The 24,516-nt window shown below is 39.7% G+C and overlaps 1 protein-coding gene across 3 annotated transcripts in view; it reads right to left on the reverse strand.

Annotated features, from left to right (window-relative positions):
• The window catches only part of LOC119647700 (transcriptional coactivator yorkie), a 243,851-nt gene that overhangs the window by 6,622 nt on the left and 212,713 nt on the right, over positions 1–24,516 (reverse strand). The window contains exons 3-6 of one of the 3 annotated variants that reach the window (XM_038048792.1): positions 13,196–13,276; positions 4,696–4,829; positions 4,372–4,552; positions 4,236–4,300 (exon numbers count right to left, since the gene is read on the reverse strand). In XM_038048792.1, coding sequence (XP_037904720.1) covers positions 4,236–4,300; positions 4,372–4,552; positions 4,696–4,829; positions 13,196–13,276 — 461 coding nt within the window. Of the gene's footprint in view, positions 1–4,235; positions 4,301–4,371; positions 4,553–4,695; positions 4,830–13,135; positions 13,277–24,516 lie in introns of all 3 variants that reach the window. The other 2 variants (XM_038048785.1, XM_038048800.1) reach the window with 2 other exon arrangements.

The following is a 24,516-nucleotide window of genomic DNA, read 5'->3' on the forward strand; positions in this document are numbered from 1 at the left end:
GGAGACTGCAGACTCTGATATTAAAATCATACTTGGAGATTTCAATAGCCAAGTAGGGACGGAGCCCGTATTCAGGCGATACGTCGGCTCCCATAGCTTATATAGAAATACCAATGATAACGGACTGCGGGTTATTCAGTTAGTAGTATCGCACGAAATGGTTGTTGGAAGTACCGCAGAAAGCGTTCCACAAACATACGTGGGCCTCTCCAGGCCACTTTCAACCAAATTGACCACGTATAGGTGGGCCAATATAGACTAGGATCACTATCTCGTTAGCATAGTGCTCTGGACCCGAATTGCAACACCAGCTACAATCCCCTCTGATAATTAGGTGAAAGTGAATACTGAAGCTATCCACAACACAGCCCTCCGAAATACCTATAAGGGAGAAATGGATGCCGCAATAACTGCAGCTAACAGATGTCCTGGAGATGAAATATCAACAAATGATCTTCACAACCACCTGAAAAGCGTTATCATTGATACGACCACAAACATACTTGTAAGCTAGCAATGGAACCGAAGAACGCTGCATACCGAGTAATGTTGCAATTTCAAAGAAACGGGCACGCGCAGAGACCTACCAAGAACTCCGTCGAATGGAGAAGCAACTTCACAGACGGAAGAAGGAAGCCTGGGGGAACCAACAGGTTTGTGAAGTAGAAAAGTACAGAGAGCAACCGCATCAGGCGCGGAAGTTTTGCCAACAAGTCAGCAGAATGAAGCCTTACACACCTCGATGCTCATCCTGCCAGAGAGAGAGACAAAGAAGGAAATCTGATTTCCGATAGAATGGGCATATTGGAGCGATGGGTTGAGTACTTTGATGAGCTACTGAGCAACCAGAACATCGGCGAGTTGGAGGTCCCGCCAACTGAAGACGGCGGATAAATACTGTCACCACCAAGTATAGGAGAAACAGTCCGCGCAATTCATCGGCTAAAAAGTCGTAAGTCGTCCGGAGCCGATGGTTAAACATGGAGGTGACCAGTTACACCAAGTGATTCATCAACTTGTGCTCAAGGTATGGGACAGCGAATCAATGCCTGACGACTGGCAACGAGGCATTATCTGTCTCATACACAAAAAGGGAGATATCACACAGTGCAGCAATTATAGAGGTATCACGTTGGTGAGTACCATCTATAAGATATTCTCCGCTATCTTGCTAGGTCAGATAGCCCCATAGAGAGGCTTTTTTTCTTCAGACTTTCTCCTTTTCACAAGCGGGATTGGCTCGTCGTGACCGGTTTCGCCATTTTATTTTATCAAATGCCTGATCTGGATGCAATCTCGAGACTTTTAAATCCCCATCCAACGTATCAAGCCATTGTTGTTTCGGCCTGCCTTTTGGTCGTTTACCATCGACTTCGATGTTCAGACCAATCTTGGTAAGTGAATTCTCATTAGCGCGAATTACGTGATGAATTGTATGAAAACGATCGGTGGACCGAGGTCTAGCCCAAGAATTAATATCCTTGATCATTGACGACCAGGAGTAACTCCATAAATGTGTTTTTACAGTTGGTCCTGAGGTTCTGAAGAAATGCATCATCCCACTACGCCTCCGCGATTGCCGAAAAATTATCGGTTGGGGAGATCTTTACCTCTCCAATACGTGGCAAAGCTTTGGTAACTACGTTATACTTTGTAGCTATGTGTTGAATGTCGGAAATATACTGGCCGAAGTTGCTTTGTCGGGCTTCTGTTTCAAAGCCAAGGTAGGTGCGTTATGGTCCGTGGACATTGTGCCTTCAACGGAATACCGAAACTAAATATTTTATTGCTAGATATGGAGCAAATGACTTCCAATCATAGGTACTGCAGTACCATTGACCGTGGCTAAGTCACTTGGAAAAGAAGCTCAACGGCTGCCAGATTTGGTTCACCTTTTGGTGAAGGGCAGCGCCCACGGCAATGTCTGAAGCATTAATGAATACGGCTAGGGGTGTATCTTGTTGAGGGAATCCCAGAAGAGTAGCTTCCACCTTACTTGGTCGTCTCAAACGCCAGAAAAGCCTCTCGGGACCACGCAATCAGGCAAGAATAATTGGTCTTCGGCTCAGTCAGGTAAGCGTTAAGGATCGATTGATGGTGGGCGGCCTTGAGAAAGAAACGACGATAGAAGTTTAACACGACCAATTTTCTTCTTAGATCCTTAACTATTTTCGGAAGCAAGAAGCTCGAAATCGCTTGCACTTTGACTAAGTTCGGTTGGATGCCTTCAGGAGTTATCAAGTGTCCAAGGGTTTCACCCGCAATTATAAGAATTTACATTTCTCAGTGTTGAGTACTAGACCGGCTTTAAGGGGACGTTGAAAAATGCACTCGAGTTGATTTAAATCTTCGAACTCAGAGAAGAACGCGACCAGAATATCATCCTAATAAACGAGACAAAATTGGAAGTTTCGAAGCACAGATTGGGTGAAACTCCGAAAGATTTGCGCCGCATTGCACAGCCCAAAAGTCATCCTAGTGAATTCGAAGAATTCAAAAGGTATGTATGTTGACGTTCTAGTGACTTCGGAAGTTACGGGGGTATGGTCATATGCGTTGATTTAGTCCAAGGTCGAGAAAGTGGGATGGAGTATCGGTCTGGATTCGTGTGCTCATTTAGACATCTGCTTAAGAAGTTCTTCAAACTTTTTCGGGGCAACTGCGCGCTCCTTCGGTGGTAAAGGACGCACCTTAGAAAAAATAAGGGAGCTAGTAATGTGGATGTTGTGCAGAACATTATGCTTAACCGGCTCAAATGTTGCAGTATTTTTGAAGAAATGCACGTATTCGCAGGTTCACCAGAACACCTTGAAGAAAGAAGAACCGGCGATCGAAGGGACCTCTGAAGTAAAAAAAACTAGGATGGTCCGCTGATTCAGCGGGGTTTTTGAGGAGAAGACATTTCTGACGGTTATAGAAGAAGGTCACTGCTCGAAGAGATAGGAAAAGTAGGGCTGCTGCGTTAGCGTCTAACCGATGCATATAACAATATAATGCACTGGATAAGAGGGAAACCCGGCGGAAGAATACCGGGACCTTTGGAGTAGTATTGGGAAGACCGAGGAAGCAAACGAAAAGGTTAAGTTACTTATCCGCGGCTTTTGATGAAAATAATTGCAACAGGAGAATAGAACTCAGCTAACGGTCTCAGATACCTGAAGTTACCGAAGAAAAATTATGAGGAAAAAAGAAAAAAAATAAAGAAGTGTTTTCCCCCGAATGAAAGAGAAGTTTGTCTTGCTATCAAAGCCTTAAAAATAATACAGAAAAGATGTTAGAGGAGGTGATATTTGACAGGCTTCCTGCGATCATGAAGCTGGCAGGTGATCTACTGTTTTTAATTCGGGAAGTGTGGAAATTTCTCCGAGGTTTTCCCGGCTTTGCTTGCGATTAATAATTTCCTTCCATGAAAATTCGCTCTCGCTCGACAGAGTTTACCATTCTAAAGTAACCTCCAGTAACGAAAATGTGATCGTTGCCGTTTAAACCATTATCGCAATGAGGGAAGTATGCGCAAAACAGCACATCGCCAGTTCGTGGAAGCTAAACCAGAACAATGAGCCATGCCATACCATTATGTTCATGCGTGAGCGGCTGGCTCGATATAGGGTTACCAGGATGATTTCCTTTGGTTTAATGTGTTTCTTAAAGACATGGTTTTATTTTATTTTCTTTTTGTAGTAAAGTTCGTTTTCTTTTCCTACTCGTACTAAACTGTCATTAGGCGAGGTTATTGAGTCTGCTTTGCGATAATGAGGTCAGAGTGGCTCGAAGATATCTACCGTTGAACTATGCACCCTTTGCTAATGTAGATTTGGAAATTCCAAATTACCTAAAATATTCTCTTGAGAATTTCTACCGCATATCTTATAAAATAAGAATTTCTATAAAAAAAAGAATTTTCAACTGTTATCCATATGGGATAGCGAAAAATTCGATAGAACCCCAGTCGTGCAATTCTCCTTTCCATATACTTAATAATCTTATAAATTGGAAATGCGTCAAAATAAAAGAAGATGTGGAGTTTTTTGCAGCAATTTTACAAATATTCCAAGGTAATTGTCACAATAAATGCAAAGAATCGATAGGTTTTCCGAATATGCAGAGACAGCATTACAACTATTCGAACGGAGCAGGGCTATTACCGACTACAGATCATGACTCTACAAAGAGCCAGGCCTCCTAGGGGTCTAATATTATCTTTTCCAAATTGATATTTTTATGAATCAACTTACCTGTAATGATGGGACCAAATCATCAGCACTATCGAGTCCACTTAATGAATCCAAGTTACCGCTTTCTGTTAAAATGAAATGAAATAAATAGAATTAATTTAACTGATCTTCACTGACTGAATATATTTTTACTTACCACTTAGGCAGTCCATTCCATCGTCTATATTTGATAAAAAGTCGGGTGTTACAGAGAAGTTATTTGACGATAAGCTCAATCCACTGTCTCCTGACTCTTGTCTTGTGTGATCCGTAATACCCGACAAGAATGGATCCATCTGTAGTCCCATAGTCTGTTGATTTTGACGTGTCAATAAATCCTGAAAATATGAGAGAAAAACAGCGAAATTAGTGATAACGATAAAACAAAAAGAGACCCATAAAATAGGTCAAAGGAAAAAAAACGTGTGCCTCCTTTGAACCAAAAAATATTTGTTACTCCTAGCGCAGTCCAGTAACTTACTTGATGTTGAATTTCCTGTTGCCGTTGCTTTAAATATTCACGTTCTTTTTCCAAGTTTCGTATATTTATCCAGTTATTTGATTGTGCTAAGTCGGATCGTGTCGATAATGAGCTAGCTCTTTGAAGATAGTCAGCTGAGGAATAGAAAAGAAAATTACAGTAAGCTGATTTTGTATCTGAATGCCTTCAAATAAGATATTTGTTCAGGCTAAGCACGAATATAATCTACTCTACTTCTACTACTTCAGTATTTGTGGGGTTGAATTAGTTGTGTTAATTTTAATAAAGTTAAAGATCGTAGCAGTAGATTGGAAAAAGAATATGTTGTTGAAGTGTATAGTTGCTCATATTTCAGCAAAAAGGCAGAGATAAAGAAGAGACAATCTAATACTAGGCGTCTTCCAAACTATATATAAACTCTAATAGAAAAATTCCAATATTTGTAGCTAAACTCATAAATGCGAAGTGCCTCGCCAGATATGATCCGCCAAATTGGGCCTAAATAAAAAGATTTTTACCATGTATCCAAAAATGCGCTTTTGAACGACTTTAAATTGGTGGTGGCGAGGTTTTGGTATGAGTAGTAGAGCGAAAGGAACAGATTCAGAACAGCATGAGGAGTATTGGATAGTTCTCTCAACCATCAATAATGAAAGATACAGATTTGACGACACTCGAATTCGTTGCCCCGAGTTCGAATCCCGGTCGACATGGATGTTTGTGTTCCTCTTTGTGTTTGTCCTGCTATTGTAGACTTAATATTTGCGTAGTATTGAGTGTGATGGTAATGAAGCTGAAGAACAATCTCATGGAATTAATTGGAAAATGAGAATGAAGGGACTATGTGGGTGCCCTAAACCCAGCAAAGGACTAAGAAGGGACATATATTTATATATTATATATAATGTCAATGGACAAGTAGCAGATTCTGTAAAACTCGCAATTTCACCTAGTAATACGGATCAATCATCAGGTGCCATTTTTTCACAATGCCGCCAAGTTACTTGGTTCTAAAATTCAGGGCGGTACTTATTCTGGGTGATTCGCAATTACATAACGATAGGAACATAATTGGAATTGCGAATTCTAAGTAAAGAAATTCATTATAAGGAGGGCTTTTCGCCCGGCAATTTGGAGAGATCCTCCTTTCCTTTCCTTTCCTTTCATAATTCCATAAATCGTTATGGGTAATCGAAGAAATGTTCCTATTTGACATATTGGCATCAATTAGAAGAAAATGATTAGGAATGACCCAGAATGTTATGGGAGATGACCCTTCATTCTCTAGAACTTATTATTATTATGGTAAAAAATGTGAAAAAAGCAAAGCTACCTGGAACTGTGTTCAAACATTAGATTGTTTGAACACAGTTACAGAACACAGATATAATCTTATGGACGATAGAAAGCGAAAATATCTGACATTAAACTTCGAATAAAATTTTAACTTTTTAATTTTATTGTTGACAAAAATATGTCAGAAAATCCAGCACCTGAAGCGACAACGACGAATACAAGCAATCTGTCAAAAGTTGGGTAAAACCTGTACAGATTTTCGAACTGCTCTTCGCGTGACCATATGAATTAATCTGCGATAAATAAAGTTGCACGTCCCTTAGCTCTAGAGTCTCCCATAGAAGTGTGAAGACGACAAGAAGAGTCTTGAATATGGAGGTGAAAATAACAAAGGCTTTGACAATAGAGCTTGGATCACTCTATTGAATTTTGAAATTTTTGAATGCCTAAACCTAACTAGAGCAATACAAGAATTACTTCATGTAGTTTCGGAATACAATGCCAAGATTCTCATAGTCCAGGAAACGAAATGGCTTGGTTAGGGTGCGACCACTCACTGGATCCACCGAAAGAAAAAAAGCGCTGGAACCAAGGAATTGACAGTCGTCTTCATTGTGAGTAAATTGTTTGACTCCTTTGCCACAAACTTCAAACCAATAAATAAAAGACTATTGCGATCTACTAAAATTGAAATTTGTCAAGGTTTAGCTTCACCACAAGATTGATGATATCCTAGGAAAAAAAGCACGATTCACTAACCACACCTGACATTAAAATAGTTTTAAGGCACTTAGAATGCCGACTTTGGCACAACAGAAAACACCCCGAAGAAATACAGAAGATTACATCCTGCATAAAACTAATAAATATAGCTGGTCGACTTTGCCACTAGGAAAAATATCAATGCCACCCCAAAACAGGCGCCACTATGTGGCATTCTTTTCAACAAAATTGACCATCTCCAAACTTACAGAAGGGCTTCTAAACGTTGAGTCTTCCCGACCATCTCTAAGTTTATAAAAAGGCTGCAACCAATATTCTATTGTAGATGTTGTCTTAGCGAGGCGCCAACTGCGATTCATACCACTATCTGATAAGGGCCAAATGTCCTTGTTGCATTATTAGACAATCGGTTACCAAATCGAGCAAGATTGAAGGGTTCGAAATAAGAATCTTTAATAGCGATAAAGGGGAGACAAAAATGCATCAAAATAACGACACACCTCACCGACAATTCCCTTGCTGACCAGACACCACAGCCAAAGAATTACGAACACATGTCCAAAATGGGAGTAAAAACATCAGCAAAGTCGAAGTCTTATACGAAGAAAACCTTTGGCATACAAAGAAAGATGTAGAATCTGATGTTACACAAAGGACCAAATATTCTCAGTTAAATAGTAGCTGGAGAAGTGTCGAGAAATCCATCCATCCATTATGCTGTCAAAACTGGTCTAAAATCACCATGGGTATCGCTACGGCCCAAGTGAAGTATCAAGAAAATTGACCCAGAAAATTAAATCAAAATTATCGAATACTTTGCCGTATACTTGGACCAAGTACAACCATGAGACTGTAGAACATTTATGACAATGCTTCGGATACAATAAACTTACTTAAATTGGAGTAGGCTGGTCACGCGAAGTGTATAAACGAAACAAGAAGTCTCAATCAGTAACCGGAGAGGAAAGTTCAGGGAAGATTATCACTGGGGAAACCACGAACACGTTGGGAGAACTTAATTGACACGGCCCGCACAGCCACACACTACCACGAGTTGGGAACTGGACGATTTGATTTTTGGATTCAGCCATTCGGAAACAATATATTCTGAAGGCTCGATTCTGGCCAAAGTGTCATTGAGGACGAAACGGTAAACCAGATCAGTAAAGTAAGTTTCGCAGCCAGTCTTTTACGTAAAAAGAAAAGGAGGGAGGTTCCTTTGTTGGCTACAATTTTCTTTGTTGAAAAAAAAAATACAGAAGGAACAAACTACTGAGGAATGGAAAAACTGATTCCCGAAATACTATATTGAAAAAATAAAATTCCAGTTAAAATACGAGCCGACTACTTAAAAAGATATCCAAAACAGGGGGAAGAGAATCAGCAATCAGAATTCTGAATGCAAAATGATGAGTATAGCCCTACTAAACTTTAAAATACACTATTTCCAGGATAATGATGGGTACAGGTGGCTGACGCCCTACAACCTTCATAGGTGTTTAAGACAATCATATATTTCCAGAGATGTCGTAAGATTTTGTTTAAGAATCGAGGGTTTTCTAGGTCCGCCATCCACTTAATGGCGGACCGGACCAGTTGAAAAGCAACATGCGTTCTCGGATGTGGTCCATGGAACCCTTATTCTTGGGCAAGCACCCAAGTTGCAAAATATGACTTGCGGTTTCATCTAGGGCAGATGCTGCCTCACCTCTGCCCTGGAAGCAGGTTGACCGAAGTGGTTACAAGGTGGTATTTGCTCCCTCATATTAATTCAAAAACACGATATGTATATGCATTATACTGAACACAAAACCATCTTGTAAAATTTTAAGCCTAAGCCGGCCGAGGCTGAACTAAAATTTTGTTTAAGAATCGAGGGATTCCTAAGTCCGCTTCGGTCACCCTGCTCCCAGGGCAGAGGTGAGGCAGCTTCTGATGAGTTGCCTCTACCCTGCACGAAACTGCAATTCATGTCGTAAGAATTTCTAAGCAATCATAACGAAATTCCTAAGGATAGAAAGAAGAAGAAGAAAGAAAGTCAAACACAAGAAATATGATGAACAGCTGATCAGAGCTCTTTGCACTTCATTGCATTACATATAACAAACATGCTATTGTTTTTCCCTTTTTGGTGTAAGATCCTGCAGAGAACAAACAACAAATTGCGATTCCAGCCACTACTTGGTAGAAATAGCCTATAGATGTTGTACGTCACTATACACACGTCCCCGGCTCCCTTCTTTTGGAGTATAAGGCATTTAGATAGTTTCCGTTTTCCTTAATTTTACTTTTTATCCTATTTCATGTAAAGGTTTTAAATGTCAGAGACTTCTATGCAAGTAACTTAACCAAATGATGCAACAAAATTTGTAGTTGAACTCCAACTGTCACCATTTGAGGGTCCGAGTTGAATCAGCATTACCAAGTTGGCAGATTCCAAATCTGATCCTATATCCCCTATAACTTCTTTGTATACGACCTGTATTGTAGTAGACACCACGCCTACGCATTTATCGTAGCTTCTCCTCCACCATACACACACACACACACACGCATTTATCGCAAGAATCAGATCGTATGCGAGAGGCTGAGATGACCTAAGCATGGAGGTAAAAGACGTTAAAAAGGAAGTGTGCGCTTTGAACAAAAAGAGGAGGAGCTGTCACTGAATGACATTTGGATCAAACGACTCCTTTAATTCTGGAAGACCTGAAAAATTTGGGGACTACGGGGCTATCGTGGGAGTTAAATAGCACGCTGGTTAAACCTTTGAACTTAAGGACTAACAAGTCCCGAAAAGGCATTACACTTCGTAACCAAAGAGAAACCACAGCAGCTCATAGGCATTGTACCCAAGGAATACAAGCTGATTATGAAGAAATCTTGTTCATACCAGAATATAATCGGAAATGGACTGTTTTGAGATTCCCTTAGTCGTTACATACCGGCTTCTTGATCCCGAACGCGGTTATCGCAGTGAATATTTTTTGAGTGCCCCACATGGTAGAAGTAGAAGAGTAGAGTAGAAGAGTTTTGTAGAAGCAGAGATTTTTACATAGTCTTTATACAAATATTTGAAGTTTTCGAGCCAAACGATCAATAGATGATCAGCTTTTCACGGGGTAAGCAAATTCTGAGAAAGTGATAGAAATTCAACATTGACGTGACCCACACATTACCGACCTCTACAAACTAATAACAATAATTAATTCCACAACACGGGTCAGTATAGAAAACAACTCCGCCATGCTATTAACATAGTATGCTGGGCCCACGCCCAGGTAAACGAGGAGGGTTTGAGGCAACATATTCTATACTATCCTCAGTAAAACAAAAATAAAATACTCAGATCACGGAGAGATAAATAGATTATAGTTGGAGTTATTCCACTATCCTACCTGAATCCTCCCTGATCTCTCTTGGTGACAGGTCCCGCGACAGGCCGACCAAGAAAATGCGTACAATGTCGTTACAAACAATATGATCGGATTGAGTCACAAGCCTCCGAGAAATGCTAGGCCATCCACCTCAGTTGACGCAGCAGAACGAGCCCCGGTCCTGTCGAGAAATGGGCAAGGGTTTCTGACGCATGGACTGCGTCAGGGCGTAAGCAAATTAGTCCGAACAAAATAAATACGTGTCTGCACGCTAAATATTGGTACCCTAACTTGAAAAACCGAGGAACTCACAAGAGCTCTTTGGAAAAGGCGCATTGATATCTGCGCTCTGCAAGAAACAAGATGGTCTGGCTGCGACATTGAACACGAACGCGGTAAAAATGGCTATAAACTTCTCTATTTTGGTAACCCACACACTCAATATGGTGTAAGCATTGCCATCTCAGAGGGTTTCCGTGATGCCATTAAAGAAGTCGAACGGTTTGATGATCGGCTGATGAAGCTCACCATTATATCAGCTGATCGCACTATTTACTTCTTCATCGCGAAGGCACCACAGACAGATCGACCTGATGACGAGAAAGATGCCTTCTGGCAACTTCTTTCTTGACAACCCTATTCGCGAAATAGTTAAAATAACCATGGATCAAGCCGGATTTGTTAAAAACTGCGGAATTACTGACGCAGTTCACGCTGTGAGAATCATCGCCCTCTTTACATTGCATTTCTGGATCTAGTGGTGTTCACTGGTGTTTTTTGTGTCGACGTATCAACGAACGTTTCAAATCTAAAATTTACCGCAATGTCATCCGCTTTGTTGCCCTCTATGATTCTGAGTGTTGGCCGACTATAAAGGACAATGAACGGCGTCCTGCGGTAATGGAGACGAAGATGTTGCGTTGGACTAGTGGCGTGACACGTTTTGATCACATCCGAAATGAGGATATACGCTATCGTTATGGGGTTGCACCGATTGTGGAAAAGTTGCGAGAGAGGCGTCTTCGATGGTATGGTCATGCAATTCGTGCTAACGGCAATTAATTTGCCAAGATTGGTCTGAACATCGAAGTCTATGGTAAACGACCAAAAGGCAGGCCGAAACAACGGTGGCTTGATATGCTGGATGAGGATTTAAAAACCTCGAGATTGCACTCAGATCAGGCATTCGATAGAGCCAAATGTCGAAACCGATCACGACGAGCCGACCCCGCTTATGAATGGGACAAAGGCTGAAGAAAAAGAAGAGGTCAGTACAAAAAACAAATGCAGGATTGAATCAAGTAACGAATTTGCCAAAAGCTACCATTAGATAGATGAAGTAACCAGAAGGGCTTGTAGCACTGATGAAGGGAATAAGTGGTTCCCGAAATATCGGTATTTGCAAGGTTAAATATTACTAGCGAAAAGAAAAGGGAAGTCTTAATTATTTCAAACAAATGAAGTACATTACAATATAGGCACAGTTGCAAATCTTCACAAGATCTTCTTATAATAAAATGGGCACTCATCGATATGAGTTGACATCCTAATTAGCATAATAGTGAAATCTCTCAAGAAAGGAGTGAACTTCAACGCCGATCAGAATTTCCTAAGAAGATTGCAGTCCCCTTGCCACAGCGTTTTCGAACGACGAAGACATAATGGAGCCATTGCTGAGCTGTTTGAGCATCAGCCCTTCGATCACTTAGTCCTGGATTGACTTCCAGTCGCGTTACCAAAGTTTGCTGTCTTTGTGCTTGTCCTCTTGTTGCAAGCTTATCATTTGCACAGTATTAAGTGATATGGGATATCGTTCTTCGCTCCACTCGCTCCTTTTCAAGGCATAAATGCATTAGAACTTTGTTTGAAAAGTGGAAACCATATCGTAGAAAGAGTAACAGTAAACGTTCATTGTACCTTCTGTCATTTTTATTTAAGTTTGGGAAAGAAGAAGTTGTCAAGGTTAGGCTTTTGGTAAGTATCTCCTCAAGTGCAGCGTTTAATCAAATCCTCTGAGGAAGAAGTTTCGAAATAATGGAACTAAGAATGTTCGATCCAATAACTACTCAAGATATTCTCTATAATTCTTTTTTTTTTGAGCCAATTTTTAAGCAACGTCTATTCACCATCAGGAAACAGTTACTTCAGATTATAATTAACCAACTTCAAACTAAAATCAACTTAGCCCTGGGATTCAATTGAAGATAGTGTTGTACACCATGCATGAAAATGAGCATCAAAAGGCAAAGAATAGCATTCTACTGTTATCACTTACCATTCAACCACTCAACATTCCATACAAATAGAAACCATAGAAATGTATTTAGCATTTTTTCATTCTTATGCTATGTACGCTTCAATTCTTTAAGTCAATCATTGATTTTTCTATGGAATGAGCGAAAACGAGTGAGTGTTCACTTTAAATTAAAGCCAGAAAGGTATGTAATTCGATGCTATTTGATTGCTAAGCACTTTATAACACGCTCTGCATAGTGAGCGAGGGTTTGTATAATAATTTATAGAGAAATGAACACTTTTGATAGGTTGGAAATATTTCTCTCTCGAATGGAAGTGGTACATAGCTTAAGTAAAGGACTATACTAAGGAAGTTGAATGCAATATACTTAAGACAATAGAAAATATTTTGCAAGTTCATTTCTTATTTGCAATTTAGTGCCAAGTTTCTTACAAAGCTTGAATGAAATGAAATTGAAAACCAAGGTCGAAAATCGGGTTGTGGCGCTATAGGAAAGATACAATAGTGATAATAGATGAAATGGTTAAGTAGAAACCAGTTAACAATATTGAACAAGAACACTGACAATAAAAAGCAAGACAAAGGTGAAGAAATCCATAAAATGCGACAAAAAAACCGAAAATCATGGTTGCACTCAACTTCCTTGTTACCGTTTTACTAGCTTGTCGGGAAAAAACAGTGTATGTTCTTACAAATAAAACCAATGCGCAAAATATACTAAAAATGTTTCTTTTAAACTACTAATGATTTTAAGCTAGTAAAATATATAGATATTGTCAATACGTACATATTCTTGGATCAAACCAAGAAGTGGTACGATTAATGTGGTTAATAAAGTATATTTCACCAGAAGATGTCACTGCCTGTTCCCAGCCTTCTGGTAATGAACCTAGCGGATCTACTGTTGTATCTTTTGCTTGTGTTGCAGCTGTAAAGAGAAAGGTAAATCGAAAGTTATATATTAGTCACATGGTTCAAGTGCAGCAGAAAATTAGAGAAAAGAATATGTTATTTGCGGGGATTTTGAAAGATATTTCCTTGTCACCTCAATTTTACTTTATGGTCGTTTCCATCAGATTAGATAAGAATGAGTGCGCTAGAAGGAGGTGTGAACTCTGCGTATGGAAGGTTTGAATAAGTTTCCTTGGGCCAAATGGGGAATTCATGATTTTTTGATGGATTTTCTTGCTTGATTAAACATAGAAAGTAGCACACACAATATAATAAAAATGCTCATGAAATCTATTACTATTGGCTTCCTCCAGCTGTGAATTGAACAAAAGAGAATCAAAGGTAACTTTTAACAGAAATAGGATTTTCGTTTCTTTCAAGTAAGTGGAGTAGATTTTTGTTTTATCTTCAACTGCTTGCATAATGAGAAAATCACTTTTATTTCTACTTTAATCCGCGGCTAATATTGTAACAATGTTATCTCATAAATGTGCTTCGTTTTTTTTCCAATTTCAATTTATTACGATTCCTTCCTTTCCTTAGCTAATATTTGCTTTTGATTACTCGCAACTAGCAAAAATTATTTTCTTTTATCTAACTGCCTACGTTAGTTCTTTTTTTCAATTTTCTCAATTTTTACTTGTGTTGGTAAGCAATATTTAGGTATAATAACAATTTTAAATTCAAAAAATGTTTTCATTTCACTTAAACATATATTTGACAATCAAAAAAAAAAGACAAATTTTATTTTTTTTTAAATGCCGAATAGTAAGTTTTTTATTCCTCATACACCGGTATTTCGAGGCTCAGTTGTCCTCTTTCTCAGTGAGTGAGGAAGAAGACAACTAGTCCTCGAAAAACTGTTTTTGGTTGGCAAAAACTCACTGAAGAAGATAACAACTGGTCCTCGAAATACCGGTATATGAGGAATAAAAACTCACTACTCGGCATTTAAAAAATAAAATTTGTCTTTTTTTTAATTATAAAATAAGCCAAAAAAACGACACACACAACCGAAGAAACAATTGGAACTAATTTATATTATTTTATAGAGGCAACTTGACATTATTATGCAGAGGGTGGTCAAATTATTAGAGCCACTCACATTTTTCATCTAATTTTAAGAACAGGTATTTTTTTAATGTTAAGTATGTATATTTAGTTGCTTTTATTTGAGAATCTGGAAGATATGTGTTTCTCAACTTTGTTATATAGCTTTTGAATGTTCTGGCCACAATGCATTTTTGAACGTAATCTATAGCGAACATTGACGTTGAGATTAAAAAAAAATGTATTAAAAAAAAATTTTGTCATTTTTAGGCAGTGATAAGTACCTATTTATTCATTAGTTAGTATTGTTTTTTAAATTAATTTATGTGTTACACAGATACATATTTTTACTTTCTACATATTTTTATTTTCTAGATTTTTATTATGAAGGAAAGTTAAGGTTTCAGCTGAGAAATATTTCTGAGATAAAAAAATTGATTTTTTAGTTAAAAAAGTTTGTTTTTTAAATAAAAAACTTGATCTTTTAGTTAAAAAAGTTGATTTTTTAAATAAAAAATTTGATTTTTTAGATAAAAAAGTAGATAAACAATTGCATTGAAATCTAACGTTTCCGCGGCCGCGGTAAAGACAGAATCAAACTGAAACTTAGTGCAAAATTACAATTAATACCAAATGGGTAGTTTCTGGGAATGGGTCCGTTAAAGAAATCATCATTTTCCACCCCTCCCACGCCCCGCCTTTCTAACAAATCTCAAAACTAAGATTGGCTTTTAAAAGTACTAATCGAAGCCTTTTGGCTTTTAAAAGTACTAAGCGAAGCCTTTCATTTGATATCCCACATGACTATATTCGGTGGAAAAAAATTTTACACCACACTTCTACATGTATGGGGACCCCCCCCCCCCCCCTTTAGAAAAGTGCGTGTGACAGACAGACAGACAGACGGACAGAGAGATATACACGTACCCTAAGCTCTTGTTGAAAATAATCCAGGGGTTATTTCACCAGCAAGACGGGAGTACTGACACCTTCCAGCGTTCCCTGAATGTGACGCCGATTCAACCCGTCACCAGGGACGAGCTGCTGGACATCTGCAGTCGAATAGGCGACAGCAAAGCCCTGGGTCTGAACGGCATTCCGAATGAGGCCCTCAAATTTGCCGTCAAATGTAGACCAGATATGTTGGCGGAGCTGTTGGAAATGTGCATATCCGAAGGTACCTTTTCTGCACCATGGAAGCGGCAAAAGTTGGTGCTGTTGCCTAAAACTGCAAACCTCCATATGTCTTCTAGACACTATGGGGAAAATGTTGGAGCGGGTCATTTATAATAGATTACTCCCAGTTGTCGAGAGCCAAGGGGGCCTTGCAGATAAGCAGCATGGGTTCCGTAAACCCAGATCAACCATTCATGCTATCACAATGGTTACTGGCTTGGCCGAAAATGCAATTCACGGAAGGGGTTGTACCAGCAAATATTGTGTGGTGGTGGCCCTGGATGTGAGGAATGCACTCAATTCTGCCAATTGGAACCTTATACGAAAATCTTTGGCGACGATTGGTGTTCCCACCTACCTCACCGCTATTATCGATAACTACTTGAAAGAGCGGGCACTCTGGTATAATACCGATGATGGACCCAAGGAGTACGTTGTCTCTGCGGGCATCCCACAGGGCTCTATACTGGGCCCACTACTGTGGAACATCATGTATATTGATGTACTTAACCACGGTGGTGAGTTACGCCGATGATATAGTATTGGTTGTGGTCGCAAAGCATCTCGAGGATGCTGAGTTGTACTCAAGCGAAGCAATCAGTGTTGTTAAAGCTTGGGTAGAGAGTGTTGGACTGGTACTCGCGGAGGAAAAGACAGAAGGGATCACCGCGCCGCAAAATAAATTACGCCTGCGTTAGTTCCGGAATCATATTATCACTTCCAAGCCGGCTATCAAATACTTGGGGGTGATGATAAACGCAGGACTCAATTTTAAGCAGCACATAGAGCATACTTGTAAAAGAACATCCACCACGATTATGGCTCTCGCAAGGATGATGCCGAACTTAGGGGGATCGCGGCATACTTGCAGGCTGCTCATAGCCAGGGTGATGAGTTCTATCATGCTGTATGGAGTCCCAGTTTGGGGAAAAGCACTGTAGGTTTTAGGCAATACACATAAACTGAGTACGGTTTGCAGAAGAACATCTTTAAGGGGGTCATCCCGTGTGTCGGATCCGCGGAATCGAATTTTTTTTTGGCATCAATTGTATCTAGATATAGTGTAGAATATATGAGCAAAGTGAGTTTTCGATATTCGGCGTTGGAAATAATAGTGTTAAACACGTAATAAGTCATATGCCAGATTTATGTCCATCGCCGTAATAAAGGTCGTATTTATCGGTCCGAATGACGTTTGAATGACTTCATTAAAAGGACAAGAATTGTAGCCAAGGCTGTACATGTGTTTCTTCAAGAAACCTAATTTATAAAAAAAAGTTTAAAACGGCACTAAAAATTTAGTTTTTAATATTTTTTAATAATCCTAGTTTGCAGACTGTAGTTAAGTCTGCACGTTAAAATGCCGTTTATTTTTTTCCTTTAAGATGATCGCAGCGCTCTCTAGCGTGGCAGCAGAAAAACACCTTTTTTGGAAATGAGTGTATAAATTGCTGTATTTCAATAATGGGCTATGCCATCGGGCTCGAAAAATTACTACGTGTGCTCAAGATATTAGTAAACAAATGGTGAAAAATTCGCATTTGTACCTTTATCCAGTTCGTCACAAATAATTTCTAAAAAAGCGGAAAAAACAGCCTTCACACGGGATGACCCCCTTAAGTATTTATTCACAGTTGAGGCGAATAGTGTCCGACATCCAGTCACAATACAAGTCCCTCTGCCACCAGTGAGATTTGAACCGCGACATTCCGCTACGACAGCCCAGTGCTCTAACCACTAGATCTGGATACATTTATCTTTAGTCGAGCGATTTAAACACGCCTTCCAATGGAAGCGTCAAAAATTTTGGCGAAATTGTGCCTAATTGTCGAATCTCTCCAGGAAAGTGCTCCTCATTTGTAAAAAGGATGTTGCCTGTTTTTATTTGTAATGTCGTATTTTTAAGTAAACATTTATATTGAAGGCATTAATAAAGAATCAAATCTTCTTTGAGCAAATATTTTATTATTCTGGCGCCCTTCACGTTTCTACTCACGCGATTAGGAGGTAGAATCCTCTCTAGATATGGATGATTTTTCGTCTGAGAGATGCCTTCACAGAAACTTTCTAGTTTGTCGCCTGGTGATATACGAGTGAGAAAATAAGCGTGTATTGCTTGCATATAGATCTAACATTCTGTAGGCCACAGTTCCTTCAAAGCTGTCTTTAATATCATAATATGCATCCCGATTCTGAGGCAATGGTTTCGCAGTCTTTGAGCCATGCTTTATCAATCTAAGGGATATGCTTATTTATATTTTTTATCTTTTTCGAAGTCTTATCGCCCGTACATTGTAGGTTGCGATAAATAATTGAAATATATTTTCTCTGCCAAATTTTTGTTGCCCATCAGAATCAGTGAGGCCTACCAGTGTGGGATTACCTGTAAGGAGTATTATTTACAAAAGTAAAAATAATTGTAAGGACGTTGGACTCCGGACTTGCCAACACATCTTAATTGTTCATTAATGTTCACTGTGCATATCGATGATAGGTTCTATGTACACATAGAACTGAGGTGCAGGGAGGATTTGCATGGTAAGATTCCGTCTCATTATCATGATTGCCAAAAGTCAACTGTTGGGGTTACCCGCGGATCTACCTAAATTACCTTAAATGTGCTCTAAAGTTCAAAAATTTTAAACACTGCACGTTCCGTTATCAAATGCTAGTTAGTTAAATTTTTATTTCATAACTCCGTTTTTTCGGCATTACAATTGCAAAAACTCCAATTTAGATGATACTTAACAAAATTGTTCGGGCTTCCTTACGCTAGCCGTTCAAAAATACGTTCTTGATTGTGACGACTAGCTACTGCGAATATCTGATACCCCAGTTGGCTTCATTGTTGCAGATACGACAATCTGATTCTCAGGGGGACTACGAGCAGCTTCATTTACTATCATCGTCTAAGTTTAGAGCTTTTGTAAACTAATTTGTTTTGAACTGACCTTAACAGAAAGAGGGCAAGAAGAAAAGAAGGACACAGGGAGGAAGAAAGTGGGAACAGAAGGAAGCAAGAAAGGGTGAAGGTCATGGAGTTTAACGTGATCACCTTCGGACACGGATTGATTTGGCAACCATAATTGCCAAGGAAACTCCTACTAAGGAGGTCTAACTGGAGGAATTTTCCTGGGGCATATACTTACAGAGGACCACCCTCGTTCCCATAGTGCTAGATAACCTCCGACGAGCCTTGTGGAAAGAGCCAGGCCAGATGAATCCTTCGCAGACTCGCACGTGATCACCGTCCTCGAGTACGTTCAGGTAATTAACAATGAAATTGTAACATTTTTATCAATTGATGACTAAATCTTCTTTCATTTTTATATTTTTTTTTGGAAAAATGAAGACATTTAACAATGACTCAACAAATGTCTGAAAAATGGATAAAGTTCCTAAGACAATACTTATAGAATGCAACCGGTTTGCTTTCGATATAAAAGAAATTGTTTCTTATCGGTGGCGTTGTTTGGGTTTTTCAACGCGTAAGGGGGTCTTATTGCAAATTTGCGAAATAATGCTTTCGCCGCTTCACCAGGAAAGGTTTAGTAGGACTGGTAGGCTCGCCCACTTAATAGAAGAGGAATAGATAGAAAGAAAAGCTTTTATCCTTCTGGGATTTCCTAAGTTGCATTCATAGCTCTATTCACTTATAAAAGTAAGAGTTGGAATTATGTGTGGACTATTGAGTTTTAGTTGAGTGCACTATCTTCAAAACGATTCCTCCTATTCAGATGCAAAAATAATTATCTACTAGTGAGTAAATATATGCTAAAAAATTGTAGAGTATAATTGAGAAAAATTACAATTTAAAAAAAATATTTAACAAATTTGGTTAAATTTTAGTTAATAGCATAATGGTTTCAGTAGAATGTTCAGACTGTCAAGGTGAGGCAATATTAAAACCTTTAATCTTTATTGGAAATTATATCTGGCTTGACCACATTTGGAAATTACAAGACTATTTCAAGAGAAATCAAAACTCCGCCTATCATGTTCATCTGCTACACTTTCGTCCTGAGAAATATACAAGTCGGGAAACCGGAAGCTGGACGCTTCAGGTACGAAAGGTTTTGTGTATTTCTTAGTACGTAGCACGTAATATATTCATATAATATGTGAGAGTATCCACTTTCGGGTGATATTGACATTCATAGTCTCCAATTTTCAAAGAAGCAACAAATTTGAGGTATTATAACTTTGTTAGCAATAGTGCGATTTTCACCAAACTTGGCAAGATCATGCTCTATATATAGCCTATATCACTGCAATTTCATGGTACTAGGATGCACTTAAGGGGGGTTTCTAACCAATTACAAAAAATTGTAGTAATATACTATTATTAACTTTATTTAAACAGATATCGGCATGGAAGGTATTTCGGAGCCCAGGCACCATATAGTGGCAGCCTCCTGCTTTTTTTCAGATTTTTCGGTTTGGTAGTTTCTGAAAATGGCCCCCTTAAAGAAGTGATCACTTTCAACCCCCCGCGCTCCCCACCCATCCAACGAATGTCAAAACTAAGACCGGCTTTGAAAAGTACTAACCGAGACCTTTAATTTGATACCCCACATGACTATATTTGATGAAAAACAATTTTACACCCCCCTTTATGGGGGATGTATGGGGACCCCCCTTAAATTCGAAGTAAAAGGATGTAATTCACTGTATGCGTGAGCGTTCACAGTTCCCACCTTTCTACCAAACTTGGTGTCAATCGCTATAACCGTCTCCGAGAAAAACGCGTGTGACGGACAGACAAACGGACAGACGGACAGACAGACAGGCAGACAGACAGACAGTAAACCGATTTTAATAAGGTTTTGTGTTTACACAAAACCTTAAAAATGAACATCCCGACTTCCCGTGATATACTAAAATTTCTGGTATAATAAAAGAAGACACGTGCGGACTAAAAATAAAATTTTGGTGATTCATTTTCAATTTGATGTGCAAAAGATTCAGTCTCGTGAAAATCGCCAGAACGTTTATTGAGTTCACAAATAAGTTACCAATCATTTTCAGTGGGAAAATAGGATTTGGTGAAGCAAAATGTATTGCGATGCAAAAATTTCCCATCTGGAACTGGAATATCTATCCATCTATCTGGTAATGAAACTCTATCCTCATAAAAATTTAATTGTTTTGCAAAGATTCTGATTTTAAGTTTGTTTCTGTGTTTTTCCATCGATTTTTTGGAAATTGGCTACCGAAGTACACTCCATATCTCAATTACAATTGAGGTGATTGATAATGTTAAATACCATGAATCGGGTTTCATATCAGAGTAGTTGCGTTACTTAATTTTTAAAAAATCTGCAATCGAAGTGCGCCGGTTCACTTATGACCGACGATCTCCTGCGACCTCTCTGGTTGCAAGCGCTTCCTAAGCGTGCACAGGAGATCCTACAAGCCTGAGAACAAACAAACTTTCGGCAAGTTGGGACCCTTAGCGGATAAAATAGGCGAAATAGACTCCTCATGGGCCACATTCTGCATAGTACAACCAACGCCTGTCGTGTTGGCTTGTGAGGAGGAAACCACCAAACTCCGCCAGAAAATTGCCCAACTATAGCTCTGAGGATTATCCAGAACATCGCATCGAAACAACGTGTGGGTGCGCAAACCCCAATTGTACGATGGATACTACAAGACCTGCACAGCCTAAGAAATGACCAAAATGAACACATCATAGAAACCACAGGCCAGCCCGCGGCCGCTAAGGCTACAAGACTTCCCCGGCAAAGTATCAAGTGGCAAAACAAGAATTCCAATGGATGATGGACCAGGAAATCTGCCAACCATCCAACAGCCCTTGGTCGAGTCCCTCTACACATCTTGGAAAAGGCGAACAGCACTATTCGCCCCTGCAGCGACTACCGGTGGCTCAACGCACACACTGTACCTGACATAGCGGACTTCAACGTGGGACTACATAGCAAAAATATTTTCTCTAGGCTCGATCTGGAACGAGCTTACTTGCAGATTCCAATAGCAGCTGCTGACATACCCAAAGCAGAAATTATAACGTCATTGGGGTTGTTCAAATTCACTAGAATGTATTTTGGTCCCCGGAATACAGCACAGACCTTTCAACGATTCATTCTTTTCAGAGATCTTTTTTCAGAGATCTACCCTTCGTTTTCGCGTACCTGGAGGATTTGCTTATTGCCTCAAAAGACGATGTGGAGCCCGAGCAGCACCTCAGGATAGTCCTCAAGAGACTCTCAAAGCGTGTAAACAACTTCAACCCTGCGAAATTTGGTCTTGGTAAGGCAGAAATCGATTTCCTAGGCTAGAACATCACAAGACGTGTTAGCACTACCTAGCAAAGTACTGGCAATCCAGGACTACACACGCCCGGAGAGGGTAATGCAGCTACGAAGATTCCTCGGTATGCTGAACTTCTACCGAAGATGCCTTCCACATGCAGCCATTACATAGGAACGGCAAAACACATTTCTACACATATCAAAGAAGAACACAAGTATTCGATCCTCTGGTCCGAGTTTGCAGTAGCTGGGTTCGATAAATGAAAATCAGATCTTCAGAAGGCTACACTACTAGGTCATCCAGACCCAGAAGCAGAAATATCATTAGACTGTGATGTCTCAGATCCTGGTATGGGAGCTATACTTCACCAAAGAGTCAACAGAACTTGGCAACCGCTTGGGTTCTATTCAAAGGTATTCAACGAGGCTCAAGGCAAGTACCCTACGTATGATAGAGAATTTCTGGCTGTCTACAATGCCATATGTCACTTTCAGAAACTACTTGAAGGCAGGCAATTTACAATCCGCACAGACCACAAACCTTTGGTGTTCGCCCTCAACCAGAAGAGAAATACCGAAGCAAGGAGAACCAGTCACCTCATCTACATTAGCCAATTCAAAACTGACAGAAGGTACCAGAGCGGAACTAATAACAAAGTTGCCGATGCTCTTTCCAGAGTGAAAGAAATAACTCTACCTAGAGATGCAACTAGACTAGCCAGCGGACAGGGACACAATTCATCCTTACGGAATTTACCAGCTAATCTGAACCTTTGACTCCAATGGATGGACATCCCCAGAACGGAAACCTCTATTCTATGTGAAACAACTTCAAAACCGCGGCCCAACCCGCCATTCGACGTCAGAGGAAGCATCTTTGACAGTCTTCATGAGCTCAGCCATTCCGGCATCCGAGCTACTCGAAAGCTTGTTTTTCAATGCTACTTCTGGTCAAACATGAATCACCATATTGGAGAATGGTCGTCAGCTTATACAGCTTGCCAACAATCGAAAATCTACAAGCACACCTTACACCCAGAGGAGCTTTTTCAACAGCGGGTCATTTCGAGCAGTTCCACCTCGATCTGTCATCAAGAGATCCCTGAAACCACCTTATGACGGCCTTTCAGAGTTCTGAAACGTTCGGAGAAGCACTACATCACCCAACTATCCGACAGGGAGGCAACAATTTCAATGGACAGGCTCAAACCAGCGTACTTGGTACGAGATTCCGAAGCACCACCGCCGCCAGAGCATTCAGACTAAGAAGACTGTACAACCAGGAGCGGTCGACGAGTCAAACCCAAGGTCCAATTCAATATCTAGTATGGTAGAAGCATTGGTGAGAGCCATGAGACGGTACCACTAATTCTAGGAAACGAGTAAATGGCGCTACGGTCACTAGTTTTCAGTCACGCCATTTGTTCCAGGCAATACTACCTCCATCAAGGGGTAAGGTAGGCCAGGTGTCGTTAGACGGAAAAATATAGCTCGGGAGAAAATCAGACTGGGGCCAGTTTTGTTTTAATTCTTCATAGGGATGAGTGGGGAAAGACTACACAAAAACATACTAACTAGATCTTAGCAGTTAGTAGCTAGTATTTCTTTAATTGATTCAAAAATTTCAAGTTTAGCTGCGATCATTAGAAAATCGTCGACTCAACTCTGACCTCTGCAGCTTGAGGAAAAATCAGACATCGCCAATCATCAAGTTCTATAGTTGAGTGATTTAATTCGCCAGGTTTCTCGCCCCTCCTTTGGGGCATAGCACCCAAGCATTCAAAAAACAAAAATATTATATTAACGGTTTCGTCCAGGACAGAGGCAACTCTTCAGATGCTGCCTCACCTTTGCCGTGGGAGTAGCGTGACCAAAAGTGGCAACAGATGGAAAAACGCTCTTTTATATAATCACAAAAACACGACAAGATTGCGAATTATGTTGAAGTTAAACTGCCAATAGTTTGAGCCTTAGCTAGTGCTAAGTGGACCAAAAAAGGTGAGAGTAAGTTGCTCTCTATTTGGTCCGGTCCAGCATCATGTGGATCTGGAGTTAGGATCCGCCATATCCTAAACAATTACCTAGTTTTAGCCTAGCTTAAGCTTAAACTATTGGCGATTTGATTTCAATATAATCCGCGTTTTTCCACCTGTTCCCACTTTGCGTCACGCTGCTCCCAGGGCAGAGGTGAGGCAGCGTCTGAAGAGTTGCCTGTGTCCTGGACGAAGCCATTAGTCCTTTTTGTTTTATGTTATATCCCTATTTAATACCTTGTAAGGATTCCTAGTATCTTTTCAATTTTTTTCGAATAAAGATTTAATTTCCACGAAAAACTGTGAGATTCTAATATAAAGCAATATTTCTACCCATTACACATTTTGTCACTTAGAAAAATTTAACTCCTTACCATTAATAGTGACCAAAACCAAATTAATTTTCTCTTCACCATAGTTTTTATGGAAAATTACATGAAACCATAGCGGAAAACGTCAGTATCTTTTATCATTTCACTTCCTTGATACTTCATAAAAAATACATTTGCGACCATAACATGACGCATATCAAATCTTACAATCTCTCTTTACTGCTTTTCTTGATATGAAGAAAAAAACCTCGTGATAAAGGTGATAGTTTAAAAGATAAAAATACGCAGCGTGCGCGCAGTAGAGTGTGTTGACATTTAAATTACGCCTTAAAGATAACAGTTTTATTTTGA

This window comes from Hermetia illucens, chromosome 1, assembly GCF_905115235.1.
Source record: "Hermetia illucens chromosome 1, iHerIll2.2.curated.20191125, whole genome shotgun sequence".
In the NCBI taxonomy this organism is placed as follows: Eukaryota; Metazoa; Arthropoda; class Insecta; order Diptera; family Stratiomyidae; genus Hermetia; species Hermetia illucens.